This window comes from Suricata suricatta, chromosome 3 (genome assembly GCF_006229205.1).
Source record: "Suricata suricatta isolate VVHF042 chromosome 3, meerkat_22Aug2017_6uvM2_HiC, whole genome shotgun sequence".
Classification (NCBI taxonomy): Eukaryota; Metazoa; Chordata; class Mammalia; order Carnivora; family Herpestidae; genus Suricata; species Suricata suricatta.
This window is the reverse complement of record NC_043702.1, coordinates 160,443,493-160,465,349: the sequence shown is the minus strand read 5'-3', so window position 1 is coordinate 160,465,349 and position 21,857 is coordinate 160,443,493. Positions and strand designations below refer to the sequence as shown.

At 37.6% G+C, this 21,857-nt stretch overlaps 1 protein-coding gene across 1 annotated transcript in view; it reads left to right on the top strand.

The window, feature by feature from the left end:
* Positions 1-21,857, top strand: part of USH2A (usherin) — a 697,677-nt gene that overhangs the window by 263,976 nt on the left and 411,844 nt on the right. Inside the window, exons 21-24 of the mRNA XM_029933401.1 lie at positions 7,576-7,706; positions 16,747-16,873; positions 19,301-19,402; positions 21,632-21,811. Of these exons, the coding sequence (XP_029789261.1) occupies positions 7,576-7,706; positions 16,747-16,873; positions 19,301-19,402; positions 21,632-21,811 (540 nt within the window). The remainder of the gene's footprint in view (positions 1-7,575; positions 7,707-16,746; positions 16,874-19,300; positions 19,403-21,631; positions 21,812-21,857) is intronic.

Genomic DNA, 21,857 nt, shown 5'->3' with positions numbered 1-21,857 from the left:
CAATCATAAATCCCTCAAACTAATAAAAGCAGAGTAGGATGGTAGTTACCAGAATCTGGGGAAATATTGGTCAAAGGGTACAGGGTTAGATTTATGTAGGATCGATAAGAGATCTACTATGTAGGTATAATGACTCTACTTAATGTATTGAACACTGGAAAGGTACTAAGAGAGTAATTGCAAATGTACTCATCACACATACAAGAATGATTACTATGTGAGAATATGATATGTTAATTAGCTTGACTACAGTAATCATTTTAATATGTATATATCATATTATCATGTACACCTCCAATATATATAATATATAAAAACTATTTTTGAAATATGTAGAATAGAATGTATGAAATACTCCAATTTCAGTAAGTAGAAAGCAAATAAACAGTGACATGTATGTGTGTGTGCAAAAAATTCTGAGGAAAAATTTGCCAAATTATTGGCTGTAGTTTCTCTAATGATGGCAGGGAGGACTACAGAGAGCTTTCACTTTTAGCTCCTATAATTCTCAAGTGTTTGAATTTTATATAACTCTGCTATTTATTAATTTTTGGGAAACTTCTGTGTTGAAGTTTAACATACATTAGTAAGTGCAAAAACCGTAAGTGTACAAGTTGATGGATTTCAAAAACTAACCAGCCCTGCATATCCAGCATCCAGATTATTAAATAAAACATCTTGGGAGGCCCCCAGAGCTCTGCCTTGTGCCCTGAACCGTGTCACAACCAGGGCTCCCATTATCCTGACTTCTGACATCACGATTTAATTTACCTGGTTTTGAACTTGATAGAGCTGAGGCTCTACAGTATGCATTCTTTTGTACCTAGTATCTTTTCCACAATGTCATGTTTGTGAGATTTATGCAAGCAGTGACATGTAACTATGGTTTGTTCATTTTCATTGCTGTGTTGTACCCCATCTCTTAATCCTTTCTAGAGTTGACTGGCATCTGTATACATTTGTATACTGTATATTGTATACAGTTTGATGGGATAATGAAAAGTGTTTCATTATAGTGTCATTATAAAAGTACTTGTATATCTTTCTGAACCTATATATTTTGGGGGTAATATACCTTGGAGTGGAATAGCCAGATCACAAGGTATGCATATATTTAGAAGACATATGGATAATGTATAAATGGTGCCAAACAGTTTTTCAAAGTGGTTGTAACACAAACTCCCACTGGCAATTTGTGAGCATTCCAGTTGCTCTACCTATTTGCCTACACTCTCTATTTTCTTTTTTTTTTTTTTTAACATTTATTTTAGAGAGAGAAGGAGCATGCTAGCAGGGGAGGAACAGAGAGAGAGGGAGACAGAGAATCCAAAGTAGGTTCCATGCTATTAGTGCAAAGCCTAATGTGGGGCTTAAACTCATGAACTATGAGATCATGACCTGAGTCACAGTCCGACACTCAACCTACTGAACTACCCAAGTGCCCCTGTACTTTCTATTTCATTTCCGCCATTCTGGTGGATGTTTAGTGGTATTACATTTTGTTTGGTGTTTCTCTGATGACTAATGATCCTGAGCATCCTTTCTTTGTTGCTTGGTCCCTTGGATATCTTCTTTCCTGAAAATCCATTTGCCCCCAATTTTCTAATAAGTCATTTGTCTTTTTCTTGTTCATTTGTAGGATGTATTCTGGATATGTATCTGTTATCAGAAGTATGTATTGCAAATATCTTCTCCTACTATGTTAGTTGCCTTTTCACTTTCCTATTCTTGCCTTTTGTTAGAAGTTCTTAATTATAATACAAGATGATTTATCACCTTTTCCCTTTCTACTATAGTTTTACCTTATTGTTTAAGAACTCTTTGCCTGTTCCATGGCCCTGTAACCGTATTGCTTTTATGATTAAATATTTCAAATTAAAAAACACATTTGCATAAAAGTTAAATATTTCCATCTAGATCTTGGATTCTTAGATTTTTAAAATGTTATGCCATGGATGTATGTGTATTTTATACATCTGTGTATCCCAAGAGCCTAGAGGAGTAGCTGCACAAAGTATGCATTCCCTAAATATTTTTTGAGTGAATGAACATTTAGATAGAGGAATGCTGTATTATTTCTCAAATACTTAAAACAAAAAATATTGAACTTTAGAATATATCCTCTCTCTTTTTTTAAATCAAAATCTAAATATTAGGCAAGGGAGAAATGTGTGTTTTTTACTCTTCTTTTCATTTGAGTCAGCATTGCTCCTTAACACGAACCTTTAAAGTGAAAATTCCTTTGGTACTACTTGGCTCTGGCCCAATGTCTTCTTGTTCTTAGGACTGATGAAAGCACATTCATGGGGCATAGGGGAAGAAGAGTCAAATTCAATCACTTAACCATATTTAAAACTTCTGTTCTTGGGGCACCTGGGTGGCTTACTTGGTTAAGCATCCGACTTTGGCTTAGGTCATAATCCCACTGCTCATGAGTTCAAGCCCCGTGTCCGGCTCTGTGCTGACAGCTCAGAGTGTGGAGCCTGCTTTGGATTGTGTGTCTCCCTTTCTCTGTCCCTCCTCTGTTGACGCTTTGTATCTCTTTCTCAAGAATAAACAAACATTAAAAAAAATTACAACAAAACAAAACTTCTGCTCTCTCAGGGTGCCACATGTCTGTTTCCATTCCTTTCCCCAACACAAGGCACATGGCTGAGACTAAAATCAATGGATGGGGTTACACAAATATATAATCTTTGTACAGGAAATGGTAGTGTGATGACTTTGAACAATTAAGCATCTAACCATTATGACTCATGGCAAACTCAATGACATTTTCTTTGAAATATTTTATAAATTATTCAAAAGATTGTATATTTACATGCAAATACACTTACATGTGAATTTAGTTTATTAAAAAATTAATTACAGGATTTAAGGCTTTGGACACAAGGATAGGATTTCTCTATTTATGGCAATACAATCAAGAACACGAAGTTTCAGTGGATGGCTGCATTTATCATTTTTTCATAGAATACATACAAAAATTCATTATTTTTTAATGTAAGGAAAAAATTGACAAGACTGAGTTATTTGAAAAAGCTAGGGGGAAGTTGACCATATAACATCAGATCAAATTACCCTTTATTATAATAAATCCTCTCTTCTTTCTAGGAAAATTTTCTTTCATTGGTGTAAAGTATTACATTGTAGTTGGGCTAAAAGTGAATTTCTTTGTTAGATGAGTGTAAAATCTGTAAATCAAATGCTGTTTCAGAAAATTACATGCACTTACATATCCCATGATTAGCATAAAATATTAGTTGATTTATTCCCAGGTATTACTTGGCTAAACATTCCTGTCATTCTTACTATGATTCCATTTCATTCAACAAATGTCCTATCAGTTAGGAACAAGTAATTGTATTTCCAGATTGAGCCATTATTAACTTCTTCCCTCATTCAAATCCTTGCTTCTGCTCTCCTGACTATTGCCACATAGATGCCACCAGTACACTAATTTTGTTATCTTCTTGTCCTGAATTGTAGCTATTTGTATGAAATCACCTTAAGCTCTTTAATTAATTAATTAATTTTTTAAAGTTTATTTATTTCTTTTGAGAGAGAGAGAGAGATCGTGAGAGGGAGAGAGGCAGAGTAGAGAGAGGGAGAGAGCAAATGCCAAGCAGGTTCTATGATGTCAGTGCAGGGCCCCACACAGGTCTGAATCTCAGGAATCATGAGATCATGACCTGAGTAGAGATCAAAAGAGTCTGACACTTAACCTACTGAGCCACTTGGATGCAGCCAGGTGATTAATTTTAAAGCAATAGTTTTAATTACAGTATTTGAGCCATATATAAAAATTTCAAAACAATAACAGAAAGGTAAGATGTCTGACGGAGAGAGCTACTCTAGACCCGAAGGAGAGAACCTTAACAGGAGGAGACGAATTGGTAGAAATAGAGCTGTTCTCTAGTCACAATGTAGACCACACTTTGGCCAAGTTTATGCTTTTGCTGGCAGGCGTCTCCTTCTTTAACTTAATTGGTGTACCCAAATAATTTATATCTTTGCCTCCTATTTCTTTTTTTATCAGATTTTTGTGATGAGTGCTGTATATACACTCCCTATACATCCTTCCTCTCAATTCTTATCACTCAGTAGTTTGGGCTCTGGACCATTGCATTCTGCTGAACATGATTATGTCTGATGATTAGTATCATCTTTGTAATCTTTTCTTCAGGGGTAATTTTTCTGGACTTACAGGAAGTGTCACATGATTCACTAACTTTGCGTTCTTAACATTCTCTTATCTAGGCTTCCGTTTTACGGTATTATCATCATTGTTCTAACTTAGTTATTGTTTCTTTTCTTTTTGTTTCATTTCATTTCTTTTTTTTCTTTTCTACATGTGGGGCATTTTTCCTAAAGGTTCTTTTTTTTTCTCTACATTTTGCCTCCAGGAGACCTGGATTCTTGACAAGTATTTGCCAATCTATGTTTCTAGCCCCATCTTTTCTTCTGAGATTTAGTTTCTTGTTTCCAAATGATGGATAGGTTTTTACATCACTGATATAAGCACATTGTATCCCAAACTGAACTTATATCCTCAACTGCATATTTTCCTCTTTACCTGACCTTTCTATTTCTGTTAATAATGATGCTTTTTCCCTCCAGTAATTGGTGAAAAGGATTGACCACATCATCACCTCATATCAACATGTCTTAATGAGTTTCTTCTAAAATATACAGTCTTTTCTTTCAATCCATTTAGTTACTTGTCAGTTCTTAATTAAAAATTTTATCATCTTATTCCCCCAAAGCACAGTGATATCCTAACTGGTTCCTCTGTGGCTAAATTATCTGTATCTTTCATAAACCCCCCCGATTAGTTTGGTTGCCTTAATCCTGACTTTGAGAACCCTATTCCCTTCTTGCACCTAAGGTTTAATGGCTTCCTTTGGTCTATAGGGTAAATTGCAATCTGGAATTTAGCAAAGTAAATTAAGTAGGGGAGATGAGCTAGTAGCAGGGGTTCAAATGATTTTGAACACTGTAGAGTGATTTGTTGGGACCAACGATCTTATTCTGTGGAGTCAGACACTGAGAGTGACCAAGTGTAAGTCTAACAACAAGGGCATAATAATGTTCTAGCAGTCAGGAGGAAGAGAATCAGAATGTGAGGCAATGGAATATCAAAATGGGTAGGAAAAGTATGTTTAAAAGGGCACACACACACACACACACACACACACACACACACACAAAACCTAGAAGCTGAAGATACAGAAGCTAAGAAGGCCAGGAAAGATTTGTGTTGCCTCTTGGGAAAGTCTGAAGCCCGTATACCAGGCTTGCTTTTGCTGGTGTTAAAAAATAAAGATACTTATCAACAATCCACCATTTCATCTTTGTCCTCTACTCAAACTTCTCAAGCTAGAGAATCTCTGGCAGATGGGGCCAAGATGTAGTCTTGTCCGTCTTTCCAGATTTATCTCTTAACTCCCTCCCTCACATCCAACATTCTTTAATACTTTCCATACCTCTAGTCCTTTGTATAATCTCCCCCAAAGTCCTTTCTACTTTCTAAAAACAAGTTCAAGCATCATATTTTCTGTAACGCCTTCCTCAATCCGTTTATTTTTTAAGTGGGGGAGATATATCCTTTTCTTTTAATTTTTTTTTACAGTGGTCCAATTATTATTACACAATATTATTGACAGCAGGTTTATCCAATTACAACATTTAGAGTGTTAACCAATCACAGAGTAGACCCAGAACCCAGGACCCTCACATAGGGTGTAACTAGCCTTAAGCAATAACTGATTACCTATAGCTTCTATTTCTTGGCTTGCCCTTAGGAATGTTAAGGGTATTACAAGGGTGGTCCCTCTTGCCTTGGGCAATGTGTGCCGTCTCTTGTCTCAAACCTGTGTCCTTACATTCCGCCCTCTGTCTTGCAAATGACCCAATCCTGGGTCAGCTGAGTTACCATTGTACCGCTAAAGCCTGGCATAGCCCTCCTTGGTGTAAGGGGAATTTCTTACCCTGTAAAGGGCATAGGGAAGGAGAGTTTACCCAATTTCCGCCAGTCTCCATGGTTAATTTGGTAAGGGTCTCCTTTAGGGTTTCTAATATCTGGTGCTGCCTGGTTTACAAAAGTAAGAATGACAGCCAATTTCTTCAGGATCCTTGGGTATATAAGTGCAATACTTTGAATCATATTGTATCTTATAAATATCTCTGTATCACTTATCACACCTCACTACAGGATTTTGTTTTGTCTGTTTTCTCAGGTAGAACTTAATGCCAAGCACTAGCTTGTTAGTTTTTTATTTTCTCTTTTACTGTGTCACAGAGTACTCAACAAATGTGAATGTCCCATTGATGTGTAGCTAAAAAAATGATAATTTGACACTCACAAAATGACTTCTGCTTTCCTACCTCCACACTTATGTTAAAACTCCTCCCTTACCTCTGATGCACACCTTCCCCTCACTTCTCCTCCTCTAGACTCTCAAAATATTTAATAATAGACACCATGGGATGAATGTGGTAGAAAGATGAGTCAGACATGGTTCCTACTGTAGTTGTAGTCTGTTGAATCCAAATTAAATCCCCACCTATGTAAGACCTTGGTTACGAGCCCAACCTGAAGGGATCATCTCTCCTTCAAACTTCCGTAGTTATGGTTGATAGTATTACTACTCAAGTCAGTACTCACTAATTATTTAATATTGTGATCTTGAGCTGGTAGTTGATTCCTGTGTAAGTTCTTGACCTCTTACTTGATTCTCATCTTACGATTTGTCTGTTAAGACACATGCTTTTTTAAATTTCCAACTAAACTGGAATCTCTTTGAGAACAAAGACTATATCTCTTAAGCTTCTTTGTCAGTTCAGTCAATACATGAAGCAAAGTATTTTACACATAAGAAGAGAGCTGTAAGTGAGTGGGATTCCAGTTTGAATGGAGTTGGGACCATGTAGGGTAGTGGAAGGACAGCTTATAAGACCATCACAAGCTTCCCCTGCTTCCTGAGCTGGGAAAATTCCTGAGACAAGAGCGTTGTGTGTCAAGGGCAGGGCTTGTAGGTGATCTGAAGGGTGAAGGGGACCCTGAAATTTTAAAGGCTGCAGACCATTTGGTTACAGAATCCTATTTCAGAAAATTAGCTCTCTGGGCTCCTTCATAACAGGTCTTTCCAGTTCTTAGCTTCTATTACTAGATTGGTTCTTTAAACTTCATAAGTATTTTTAACAAGGCGTCCTATGGTCCTTTCATTCATGTCAAAAACCCATTTATTTTTATGGCTCTGATAATATTTTCACATTGATACTCTGAGTATCCAATTTTGGGTTGACAACATGTCTTTATATGTTGATGAGTTTTGCATAAATTTAAAGCACATTATATATTGATTAGTGGGAGTGCAGGCTTGAGTCTCCAAGAACAAGTTGGCATTCATAATAGAATGTATTTAAAACCAAATGGCTAGGACCTGTCCATTGCTGTGTATAATTCCCTGACTGTACTCACGACATCATAAATAATAATGAAAGTAAATGTACATTTATCAGAAAGAATCAACAAAACCCCAGCACTGATTTGCTGATTGCACTTGTCTCCAGGCATTAAGGCCAGCTTTCGAACAAGGGTGCCTGAAGGTTTGATTGTCTTTGCTGCATCACCTGGCAATCAGGAAGAGTATTTTGCACTTCAGTTGAAGAATGGACGTCCTTATTTTCTTTTTGATCCTCAGGTAAATGAGTAATCATAAGACTTGATATTTCTGAGAGTGTCCTAGGTACCAGGTACTGAGGAAGCGCTTATATTTTCACACTGAATTCTCACCAAAAACTTGGAGGTAAGTGCTATTATTCTCCTCACTTTACTGATAAAGAAAATGAAACCTACAATGGTGAGGATGACTTGCCCATCGCTAAAATAACCTAGCTAACTTTCAAACCACATAGTCTGACTGATGATCTACATGCTTAACAACATATGTTATTTTGTGAAGGCACAAACTTTTTTAAGTAGATGTGAATAGATAGATTATTTTCCTTGAAAGCAAAGTTATGTCTCCCTTTATCCTTCCACTTTCTCTCTTCCTCCTCTCTCCCTCTTTCTTTCTCTTTACCACACCCACTCTTTTCCTTCCTCCCTTCTTCCCTCCCTCCCTCCCCCGTCCCCTCCATGCGATGCTTCCTTTGTTTGCCAACAAAAATTTAAGTTACTATCAGGTAGTATAATTCTGGGTATTGCAGACTACAGTAGCTTTAAAGGTAAATGTGGCCATGCCCTTATGAAACAATCTGGAGAGATTACAGTGAAAAAACCAATTTAAAATATGCATTTATGTTATGAAAGAGAAGTAACAATGCTAAGCATTATGGGAGCATAAAATAAAGGATCTTTCTTGGCTGAGTGGTCCATCTTCTCTGAAAACGTGGTCTTTAACTGAGATGCTAAACAATGAGGGAAAGTTGGTCAGAACAAGAGCACATGTCTATTCAGGAAGATACATGTTTGAGACAGGGCAGGACAGGGGAGATACTACTGAGAGATTGAGGAAGGCTCCAGAAATAAAACTTCCTGGCAGAGCAAATAGCAAATCTTAAGTGCCCACGGTACATAAGAATGTGACATTGTCTATATTGAGATGAATTCAATATGGCTGTGGGATGGAACAAAGAGAAAAGGGAGTGGAAACCAAGTCGTGTAGGGCCTTGTAAGCAAATGTGAAGATGCACACTTTCCCTGAGGGCAATGGGAAAGCCTTGAATCGTTGTCACCCTTCAGTTAAACAGATACTGGTAGGAATTTGGCATTAGGCATTATATTGGGCCTGTGAGTAATTGAGAAATGAGTAAAACTTCATAAAAGATGTTTTGCTTTCCATTTCCTCAGGTTTTCAACTTAAAACTACTGATCTAAGTCATAAATTATACTTGCCAAATAAATGTTGCACATTACACTGTGAAGCTGGCATAACTTTTCCTCCCGAGTTTAAGTCATGGGCGAAGACCTCCAGGGGAGGATCACCTCTTAATACACCCTGAAGACCCACACACCTTGGAGAGGAAAGGAAAGCAGGGCCTGCTGGACTAGGTGTATTTGAGCATCATTTCAGGCTCCTTGCAGGGGTCTCAAGAGGCAGGGTGGGCCCTTCTTGTTTCAGGATATTGGAAGAGCCATGAGTTGACAACTAGAAAAACCAAGGAAGAAAGGTTTATGCCTGGTATTTCAACCAGGATCAGGTAACTACAAGGCCAGTATTTGATAGGTCCTCAGGCCCTTCTGTGTGTCCCTTAGAACTGCAGTTCCTTAAGGGGTGCCAAAAGGTGGGCAGTGAGTGAGCAAAGAAGAAATAACATCACATGTGTATCCAGCAGCCAGAGAGATTGGGAGAAGCAGCGGCTGCCTCAGAAGGCCAGGCAGATGGCAATTGGGAAAGAAAAGAAAACACCTAGTAGGCTGGGGTTGATTCAGTTATAGAACTGAAAATATTATTTACCATTTGAGAACTTTAAGGAAATTAATTAGAAGGAAGACACTGCTGAGCCTCAGATTAGCAGGTCAAAATATGTAACAAGATTTAAAAAGATGGAGACTATAAAGAAGAAACTCAAAAGGAGAAGAAACAACACCTGTACAATAAAAAGGATACAAAGGATGAGAGAAAATGAAATATAAAGTCGGAGAGCATCTCCTTCTTAGAAAGAATGAATTATAAATTTATTGAAAGGATTGATGAAGTTCTAGTCAAGATTAAGCAAAACTAATGCTCCTATAGGATCTCTATGTGCCAGACATTATTCTAAGTGTTCACTCAATGTACACACACACACACATTTAAGTACCACAACAACTCTGAGGTGGATATTCTGAATCCCACTTTACAAGTAAAAGTACAATCTGAGCCACAGTTAAATTAATTTCCCTGATATCATCCAGCTAATCAGTGCTGAAGCCAGGACTGCCACCCAGGCAATCCACCTCCAAAGACCATAATATTTTTATTAAAAATTTTTTATGTCTTTTATTTACTTTTGAGAAACAGATAGTGCGAGCAGGGGAGGGTCAGAGCAAGAGGGAGACACAGAATCTGAAGGAGGCTCCAGGCTTTGAGCTAGCTGTCAGCACAGAGCCTGACGTGGGGCTCGGACCCACGAACAGTGAGATCATGACCTGAGCTGAAGCCAGACACTTAGCCAACTGAGCCACCCAGGCGCCCCAAGACCATGATTTCTAACTCTAGTGTTATACTGCTTATTAATATGAAAGAATAATGCTTGTTAAATGCACCAAACTCAGATAAAATACCATTCATGTGCCATATTGGAAGGAAATATATCAGCAAGACTTCTAACCAAAAGGAAAAAAAAAAGTCTGAACTATAAAGAAGAAAAGCAGTGGTGAATATCAAACCTGGCAATATTAAGTTCAACTTAAATATTTAATGACAGTGTGACTAGAAATGTGTTTTACACTGCCAAAGAATCTTTGAAATGTGGCAAAGGCAAAGTGGACAAACAAACCTCTAATCGTTGTTTGGTGCTAAAATTGCTGAAAGCTGAAGGAGATGGAAAGATATGGGATGTAAATGTTTCTAAAAGTATCCACCTCGTGGAGAAGGCAGTTGGAAGAGAGATCTCTTTGGTGTCTTATTTTTGTAAAATAAATAGGCAAAAATGTTTTATTTTGCATGCTGTGAAAAAGACATTAATTATTGATAGAATGAAAATGTTCCCAGAACGTCCAAATTAACAAGGTGAAAAGAGAGACTAAATGCTAAACGGTAAAAATCAACAAAAATCGTGAAAAGAAAGGAAACAGTACAGTAAAATAGAAGAATGTCAATGAGAAAGAAAAATCTAGCTCTGCGTTTCTTCCCTCAACCTATATTCTAATATCTGGGAATATTTGAAAAGACGCCAGATAGAGAAAACCTTAATTGTATAAACACTTAGTCCTAGTGCCTTTAAAGTATACAAAGTGGGTTCACATTAACTATTGGACTTCAGGGGCGCCTGGGTGGCTCAGTTGGTTAAGCCTCCGACTTCGGCTCAGGTCAGATCTCACGTTCGTGGGTTCGAGCCTCGCGTTGGGCTCTGTGCTGACAGCCAGCTCAGAGCCTGGAGCCTGCTTCCGGTTCTGTGTTTCCTGTCTCTACCCCTCCCCCTCTCATGCTCTGTCTCTCTCTGTATCAAAAATAAATAAAACATTAAAAAATTTTTTTAAAAAGTCTACTTAATAACTATCGGACTTCATTCTTGAAGTAGCTGCTTGAGGTTGGTATTGTTTTCATCCCTGCTTTAGATGAAACAGCTTAACTAGGGTCTCACACTAATTTAGTGACGACACTGGCGCTGGATTTAGTGTTTTTCCTTCAATGTCATTTTGTTAAACAACTTTTGTACTGCAGGCACTGTGTTACACAGGTATGCTCTGGGAGCACACTCATGAGAAATGGCCAAAATGCACTCCTGCCATGTGCTCACTGGACCCTTTCTCCCACAGTTGGAGAATAGAGTCTCTGGCCAAGTTGGACAGCACAGGAAAAGAGCAGGACTCAGAGAGGTGTCCTATCGTGGCTTGGCACTGCCTCACGGTTACAGTTGGTCACGTTCAGTGTCAATGTCCATCCCCATGTCTGTGTGGTTCTAGATGCACCCATCCTAGAGCTGCATTGGGAACCGTATACTGACCTAGGTTGTTCATCGCCAGTACCGTATGCACAGTGCGGGCACACACACACACACACACACACACACACACACACACACACACACAGAGGCACTCACAACATGTGGGGCAAAGTCTTTGCAGAATTAATCCAAAAATGATTTTACCAAACCTGAAGCATGACTACCACTTCTTTGGACAGTGTTGTTTCCCTTTGGGAAGAATGCAGTACCTTAACATGCTGCAGAAGCAGGAGGATAAATGAGCTAATTCCACTCAGGCACTGTATTGTCATTATGACCCTGAGAATGGTTTCCAGAAAACTCTCTGTCATCCTTTTCTTTTTTCTTTTCTAATTTTTTAATGTTTTATTTATTTTTGATCCAGAGAGAAAAGGAGCATGAGAGGGGGAAGGGCAGAGAGAGAAGGAGACACAGAACCAGAAGCAGGCTCCAGGCCCTGAGCTGTCAGCACAGAGCCTGTCGTGGGGCTTGAACCCACGAACGTGATATCATGACCTGAGTCGAAGTCAGAGGCTTAACCGACTGGGCCACCCAGGTGCCCCTCTGTCATCTTTTTCATTGTCTTTTCAGTGATCAGATAGACAGTCCAGTGTAAGAGAAGATAGCAGCGTCCAGGGAACATTCATTCACAAGGCATTGACAATCACTTCTGCCCCTTTCCTTTCACCCTCAGATAATTACTTAGAGCATTCATCTCTGTCATTAGCTTTTTCAGCTGCTCTGTCCCCACTCTCTATACTCAAATCCTAACCTGTATAAAAAGTTGGTAGGTGCTACCCAAGTGTTAATCAAATTGGTGTAGCCAAAAGTTGGAGGAGCAGGGGAATGGGAAGGGTTTAATGAGGCCTGGCAAGTGAATTTTTGTCTGGAATAATAGTATCTCTCCATGAGGCAAAAGTAGCCTGCATTTTCAGGAAAGTAAGAATAAATTTGTTTTAAAAAAACATAAGGTAATAGTTGAGCAGGATTAGCTTAGGATGGACTTGAGAAAGTGTAATCAGATATACTATACTAAGTGGTCTGGGAACCTGATGCCATCGATGCATGAAGCAGTGAGCCCAAGCTAGCAGAGGCTGTGTCCTTGCCCACTACCAAGGAATTTATACTCTAATGCAGGCTCCCTAACTTTTTCTTAAAGGCTCCACATATTTGCAGACAAAACTTTGTTGAACTGGAGGAATGGAGAAAATTTTGAATATTCTTGCATTGTTTGTTCTCCGTTTAGAAGGAATATGGAATATAGCTACTTGTAGAAAGTTAGAGATGTTCCAGATTTAAAGAAGTTAAAAGTTTGTTTTATCTGCTTCCCGTTGATGTTCAAATTATTTATGTTTTGTCAGTTCTCTTTCATTTGACTTTGTATGAGATAAGATTATCTGATGAACACCTTACTGTACTCATTAGACCAGTAGTTACTTGCTTAATGTGTCTTTGGTATCAGACTGTAGAGACCAGTAAGGGCAAAGTCTTTCTGCTTTGTCCTGAAACTTATCCTTATGGCTAAGTTCTTAGAATGTGGCACATGCTCAATAAATAAATATTTGTTGAAAAATTGACTGACTGACTAACTCAATAACTATTGGTAAAGTAGACTCATAATTGAAGAAAATTACCCATTTTCTAGGATAAAATTTCCAGCTCTTCAATGATTATTTAACAATTTAGTTCTTATTTGTTTTAATTTCTCAATTTGTTAGAAACTTTGACTTTAAGTGATGATTATTTTTAAGTTATTGTCCTGAATCCATTCAAAATAGTTACATTTGAATTGTGAAAAAAGCCTTAATTTAAAGTCACTGCTGTCTAGCACATCGTTTCAAAACAACTTGAAGTTATTGTATATGTGTTTTTAAAAATATGTTAATAAATTTAAGTAATAAAATCCTTATAAAACAGTGTAATCCTACATGATGCTATAGGTATAAAAACTTATTTGGTTTCCCTTTTAATGATAGAATGTATTCTATGAATAAATATGTGAGGTAGGGGCATTCATAATATTTAAAATTGAATATGTGTTTACATATTATGAACTGAACACTTGGAATCATTGTGAAGAGTTATAGTAAAGAAAAGTTCCTCTGATTCTTAATTGCTGTATTTTTTTGGCTAGGTTTCTAAGAGTTATCATCTCCCATTCTTTATTTGATTAATTTCAATTTCTATATATACCTGATTAAATGATATTTTATTGACCAATAATGACTTGTGGTAATGACTTAAATGTTTCATGTTCAGTGATGTTAAAAAGAAATTCACATAACCTTCTGATTTCACTTAGAAGACAACTGCAAACACGTATGAATGGCATTTATTGAACATATCTGATGTTTCCCAAATGGAATTAATAAACTACCTGCTAGGACATGAGAATCGACTGCAGAATTATTCTCTTTACATTGGTGGTGGTGCATATATTTCAAATGATCATCTAAGAATAATATGCTAGGTTCTTCCAAGTATAAAGCAAATTTGGCATCCTGAAGCTGTACGTTATGTACTTGAATTTGTCTCCAATAAATGTGATTTCTGATGTAGAGAACTATTAATTCTTCAAATTGTTGCCAAATATAATATGAAGAACCACTTACTCAGACACCTGATCTTTAGAATGCAGCATCGTTTGTAACAATTTTAACGCTAACTAAGTACACTTTGATGAGACAGCATTTAATAAAATGCTCATTAATTTCATCATTAGCAAGGGTATGCTAAGAAGTAAGCCAGTTTCTTATGTCACGCCCAATTAGCATCCCATGCTAGTAATCCCATTAGTATTGTTGAATTCACTAATGGAAAAACTAATGGGCATGCTACCAGGGCACATTAATTGGGCACGACACCAGTTCTGGTTTTAATTATTAAACTACGATAATGAAATGTGTGTTTGTAAAATATTAAAATGTTGAAATAGAGTTGAAGAAAATAAGAGTATGTAGAGGAAAGAGATCTAAAGAAAGGCAACCTACAAAAATTCAAGGACTAGAAAATGGATTTACCAAATGGTCATCTTTCTAGCTGATCGAGTTGTCTATAAAAGTTGGGATACTGTCCACATGAGAAACAATCCACTCACACTCATGGGAAATTAAAAGCTGTTTTTTTTGTAATATGAATTTCTGTATGTCATACATGTTGTCATGCTCTGTATGAGGCCTGACAGGAGCCAATTAAATGTGTCCAATGGACATGTTATGTTGCCAAAGCGATTTTAGGGAAATACAAACAGAAATGTTTTACTTAAGATGGTATGACTCACCTTGCACATTTTGTGATAAAATCTTCAATTACATCAGATAATTATTACTTTTCTCTTTTTGAAAAATAGTATTCCAAAATTATAGGAGTTTGGCCGAGTGCTCCAATGAATTAAAAAAAAATTTGCAATATTTTTCCCATTCCTATTTTGGTTTAAGCTTTTTTTTTTTTTTTTGGATTTGAAGTTACTTATTGCTTAGAAAATTACCTTTATTAAGAACAAAGTTTTGGGGCACCTGGGTGGCTCAGTTGGTTAAGCGTCCGGCTTCGGCTTGGGTCATGATCTCACGGTTCCTGGGTTTGAGCCCTGTGTCGGGCTCTGTGCTGACAGCTAGCTCAGAGCCTGGAGCCTGCTTCGGATTCTGTGTCTCCTTCTCTCTCTGCCCCTCCCCTGCTCGCGCTGTCTCTCTCTGTCTCTCAAAAATAAATAAAGAACATAAAAATAATTTTTTTTTAAAAAAAAAAAGTTTATTTTCATTTTGAAGGTTTGGAGTAATTTTCTGGTTATTTTTTTTCTTTGATAGTAGTAGCAGTAACTGATGATGGTGACAAAGTTGAACTATCTTCTACCTAGGCTTATTTCCTCACCAATACTAAAAGAATAACACTGTACTAAACATGATATGCCAAAAAGTGTTTACTGGGCTAGGAAGTAATCAGATGGAAGATTTCTCTTCTACTTCTTTCTCTATTTCCTTACCCTCACCTCCTTTCTGCTAAACTCTGCTCTTGATATCTGCCATTTCCTACCCTTAACTTTTTTTAATGTTTATTTTATTTATTTATTTATTTATTTATTTATTTATTTAAAAATTTTAATGTTGATTGTTTTTGAGAGAGAGACAGAGACAAAGAGCTAGCAGGGGAGAGGCAGAGAGAGGGGGGAGACACCGAATCTGAAGCAGGCTCCAGGCTCCCAGCTGTCAGCACAGAGCTTGATTTGGTGCTCAAATTCACAGACGGTAAGATCAAGGCCTGAGCTGAAGTCAGCCATGTAACCGACTGAGCTACCCAGGTGCCCCCATTTATTTTTTTTAAGAGAGAGAGAGCCAAGGAGGGGCAGAGAGAAAGGGGGGCAAAGGATCTGAAGCAGATTCTGTGCTAACAGCAGAGAGCCTGAAATGGGGCTTGAGTTCATGAACCCTGAGATCTTGACCTGAGCTGAAGTTCATTCTTAACTGACAGAGCCATCCAGGCACCCCTGCATTTCCTCCTCTTATCTGCTTAGGAACTCATTTTTAACTATGATAAAATGACCTTCAATATAAGTGCTAGACTTAAGACTACAAAGCATTGAGTACTAAGTTTAACTGCACATTTATGTTCAATGTGTAGACAACTGGCCAATTTTTATACAAATCTCATTCCTTCTACTTATTAGCAGTATGGTGAAAGTTTTTGCCAGAGAAGAACTTTTTGCCAGGTTTTTTTTTTTTGATCTCTAAGACAATATAGATTCAATGGTGTTTTATTAGTTTTAAATTCTTTTTTCATATTTCTACCAAAATTTTTAAGAGCTAAAATTTTAGAGTAGAAAATTCATTATCTTTCTAATGAACATAAGTTCTCAAAATGCAAGTGACTTTTAAGAGATTTATATTCTACAGAAAAGGTATTTTCAGGTTTGAGTACTGTTTACAGGAGGACATCACAGAAAATCCAGAATGATGTGAGGTATCAACTGTCACCTCAAGTTATGTTTGAAATGTATGCATGTGCACATCACGAGCATGCCAAAATTTATAAATTGGTTTTTAACAAATCTACAAATATATGTGTGAGTTTATAAACATATATATTTATTCATCAGTCACTCGTTTGTTTCCTTAGGGTTCTTCAGTGGAAGTTACTACAACTAATGATGGTGGTAAACAATATAGTGATGGTGAATGGCATGAAATAATTGCTATTAGGCATCAGACTTTTGGCCAAATTACCCTCGATGGGCAGTATACAGGTAAGAACCATATATATATATATACATATATATATATAAATGGTTCTATTGACATGCTAATGTTGCCATACTTTTCTGTTGTTTATATTTCTACATCTCTTTTTTTGCACCTTTATTTCCTCTCAATTTTGTCCAAATTGCTGTTGAACTTGTCTTTAAGGGTACTCCTAAAATGATGAAGTCTGACAACCATTTCTTCATTTATGCATGGTTTCAGGAAAACAAAAATAACAACAAAGTCATTGGTAGCAATTTTGTCTTTTGCAATGCCTTACGGTTTGCAAGGGGGGTTATGTATGTTCTCTCATTTTATTTTTGACCTGTGGAAGGCAAATGAAGTAAAGCAGTTATTAAATGCATTTTAGAAATGATGAAACTAGGCTCAGGCTAGGTAAATAGCTTTTCCCAATTTGCACAGCATGTAGGCAGGATTCATAGAACACTTACTTATCCTGTCTTTGCAATTTTAAGTTTAGTATCTTTCCATCCTAACCTCTCTGCCATCCTTAGAAAACTGTAAAACACTTACAATACATGTATGATGATCCAGGCTTTTATTAATATATTCAGGAAATGTAGAATTTTAATGAGCACCTACTGTGTCCCAGGGATTGCTCTAGAAACACTGGGTGCGAAGAACAGAATTTACATTTTAGATGGAAGAGGAGTAGGAAACAGAATAAATATTGAACAAGTATCAGGTACTGGTATACTTTGAGAATAATAAAGCAAGATGAGAGAGAGACAGAGAGACAGAGAGACAGAGAGAGAGAGAGAGAGAGAGAGAGAGAGAGTGTGTGTGTGTGTGTGTGTGTGTGTGTGTGTGTGTGTAGGCATGTACTGGAGGGGGGAATGTTTTGATTTCATAAAAGACTGTTAGAAAAGTCCTCTTTGATAAGGTGACATTTGAACAGAGACCTAAAGAGAGTAGGTGGATAAGCCAGGAAAATATCCTGGAAAAGAATGTTTCAAGTTAAGGGAATAGTAGGTACCGGGGCCCAAGTAGGAACAAATGTTTGGCATGTTAAGGACCAGCAAAGAGGTCAGTATGAGAAAGAGTGGGTGAAGGGGCTAATAATAGGCTGCAATTAGGGAGGCATTAGGGCTTCTTACCTAGAGTCTTGTGGACTTTTACTTGGAAAAAGGGAAGCCATTGGAGAATTACAAGAGGTGAGTGACATGATATGACTTCTTTAAAAGGAACACTGACTGCTTTTTTGAAATGAATTTTAAAGGTAACAATTGTGGAAACATGGAGAACAGTTAATAAATTCTGTAATAATTATAAAATAATTCAGGCGATAAAAATGGTTTCTTGAATGAAGGAAGTAAAATTGTGGATATAATGAGAAATCTGGGTATATTGTAAATGTTAAATTAAAAAGATTTGATCAACAGGTGCCTGGGTGGCTCAGTTGGTTAAACGTTTGATTCTTGATCTCAGCTCAAGTCTTGATCTTGAGGTTGTACTTTCAATCCCCGTATTGGGCTCTGTGCTGGGTGGGAAGCTTACTTTAAAAAAAACAAACAAGTATTTGATTCAAGCGGAGCAGGATTGGCAAACTACTTGTGGGCCATATCCTGCTCATCATTGTTTTATAAAGTTTTATTGGAGTCCACCTGTACCCATTTGTTTTGTATTGCCTGTGGCCACTTGAAGCTACCTGGTCTACAAAGCCTCAATTATGTACTACCTGCCCTTTACAGAACGAGTTTGCCAGTCCCTAATGGAGAACATGACTGCTAAGTTTGGAGCCTGGGCACCTGGAAGAATGTGGCTGCCATAACAAAGGTTGACAGGATCATGGGAAAAGCTGATATAGATAGAGACGTTCAGCATTAACACATTCAGTCTTAGATGTCTATGAGGCATCCAAGTGCAAATATCAGGTAGACTTGTGGGTACAAGTCTGAGATCAGGGAAGAGTTCCAGATTAAAGATACACATTGGGAATTGCCAGCTAAGGACGGCGTGCATTTAACACCAAGGGACCACATGAAAATAAGGCTAACTAGGGTGGTTTATACTCTGAGTCTGAGGTGAAAATAAATCCCTCTCCTTTAAAGGAAGAATGGAGTTAGAAATCATAACAGATGTGCACTGTTACAGAACATAGCTTGGGACCCAGGCCTCTTCTGCTTTTTGGGCCCGGTGGTTCACATAGGTGCCAAACACTCCAACTCATCCTCTAGAGGACATAGGACATCTGTGTATGTGGAGAAAGAAAGAGATCTGAGAGGTCAAGAAACCTGGTCCTTTCAGCATCAAGAGGTTGGGACATCAAGGAAGAACCATTGAAGAAAGACAACAAAGAGGAGAACCAAGAAAGAGTGGTGTCCAGAAGCTTAGTGAAGGGCTTAATCATTTAAGTGAGTAGAACCCAGATTATCCTGGTGAAGTTAGAATCCTCATCTCCTTTTCCATAGGTTCCTCGGCCACCCCGAATGGGAGCACCATTATTGGAGGGAACACGGGAGTGTTTGTGGGCGGGCTTCCACAGGATTATACCATCCTCAGGAAGGATTCTGGTGAGTTTGCTAATAGGATTTATATGTTGTCATCAACATTTACAACAGAATCAAGTATGAATACATGATATTAGGGTATGATTAATAGTAGTATATTTTATCTCATGCTGTATTCCCTGTATCATGACAAAAATGTCCCTTAGATTTCTTCTTTTCTAAAGGAACCATGTATTATATGCATTGAAATTCTTGGTGCCAGCCCTTGTATATAAAAAGAGTTTAATAAAAAATGTATTAAACTTTTGAAATGAATGATACTAATTTCAGTCAAAAACATGTTATTTTATGGGCATGTGGGTGGTCAGTCAGTTAGGCATCCAACTCTTGATTTTGGCTTACGTCATGATCTCACAGTTCATGAGATCAAGCCCCTCATTGGGCTCTGAGCGACAGTGTAGAGCCTGCTTAGGATTCTCTCTCTCCCCCTCCCCCTCCCCTGGTTGTGCCCCCTCTCTCTCCCTCTCTCAAAATAAATAAATAAACTTAAAACATATGTTGTTTTAGAATTATGTGTCAATTTTTCTAAGATTTTAAACTAAAGCAACATAAAAATATAAAACTATGGGCTTGATTTGTACTCTAAACAGGGTAAAGAAACTTCCCTGAGTATTGAACAAGTGATCAGTTCTAAACCAGACCTTAGGTATCCATAGATGAATAAAATGTGGTCTTTGCCACAATAGAGGGTACAAATACATAAATATATAATGCCAAGCAAATGCCATAAATACTATAATTGAGACAGAAACAAAATAATTCCTATATTTTTGGAATGAGAGAACAAAACCAGATTCAAAATGAAATCAAAACAAGCTACCATAGACAGAATTAACCTTAGGCAGAAAAAAAAAATCACCCTTGCAAATGCATTGCTAAGATTTTAGGGTAGTTTTCTCAAGTCTTCATTGAAGGGCATAAGGTATCACCTTGGTCTCTTCCAGGAATTAAAATATAACTACATAAATATTACAAATGAGCTAGAACCTAAATAAATATAAATTGTTCGTGGATGGGGTTCTTCAGGGAATTATGATGAAGATCAAAAGGAATAAAATGTTTTCAGTGAAATTTGGAGAAGGATATATTTTCAATGCCCAAGACTAAATATAGTTACCTCCCCAGAAATTTCTCTAGAGTAGAGAGGGTTTTTATTGGACTACTTTAGATGGGTAGAGAGAGAAGTCTCTTGAAAACATTCATACACAGACACACTAGAGAGAAAGAGAGAGAGAGAGACAGAGGGAGGTAGAGATAGAGAGAGAGAGAGAGAGAGAGAGAGAGAGAGAGAGAGAGAGAGAGGGAGGGAGGGAGGGAAGGAGAGAGAGAGGGAAAGAGAGAGAGAGAGCTCTCAGACCTTTGCCCCGGTTCTTTATCCATCAAGCACATGTCTTGGCGACGGCACAAATAGGCACCAGGAGGAGAGCATACCTGATTCCAAGTACCCTTCCTGTAGAGGACATATCTCCATTATAAATAGTCTGACTTTGTGCATATAAATTGAGCTTGTAGAACTTTGATGGCTGGTGAATACCTTCCCTAGAATCAACTCATAAACTCAAAAGCTGAGAAAGAAGCTTCATGTTCATCAGTAGGGACATCACTGGATGAAATGGGACCTTAGCTGCAATGCTCACTCTTCTCTATTATTTTCTTGTTCTCCAGCTCCAATTCTCTCATTTGCTCACTTTATTTTTTTCCCAATCACTATTACCACCCTCTTTGCTATGTTCATAAACCCTACCTCTGCCTGGCTTAGGGAGTTCTAAAATTAAGGTCAATATTACATTAATTCCTAAATATGAAATCAAATGATTGCCTTGTTTAACAGACTGGTTCATAATGATGAAAGAACTAAACTACAAACTATACATTAATAGAAACACTTTCTTCAAAATTACTTTTAAAACTTGTTACAATACTTTTACTAAGGTTAGTGGCAGATGAAATCTCCTTGTTGGTTCAGAAGGCCTTATTCTGGTTACTGAAATAAAACCAAAGTTTTTGTGTAAACATCTATTTCCGTGGATACAGTGTGTCTGACCAGGACTAAACATTATAATTGTTACTACTTAGCATAGGTAAGTATGTGGTGTTTACATGAATCATTAAGAGGTTTGCAGTAAATACATAGCGAGAGCCCTTGCCTGCTATGTGAATGGCACATAAAATTAATTGCTTTGAAAGAGTTTTTCAAAATACATATTTTGTGATATGTATCAACTCCTACAGACATAATCCAAAAAGGTTTTGTGGGCTGTGTCAAGGATATGTACTTTATGAAGAATTATAATCCCTTTGCTATTTGGGAGCCTCTGGTTTGGCAGAGCGCTGAGGAGCAACGCAACGTGTATAACCCCTGGGAGGGATGCCCCACTTCGTTACAAGAGGGAGCCCAGTTCCTAGGAGCAGGTAAGGTTTAGAAATCGACTCCAGAGGTTGCCCAACATGTGAATCC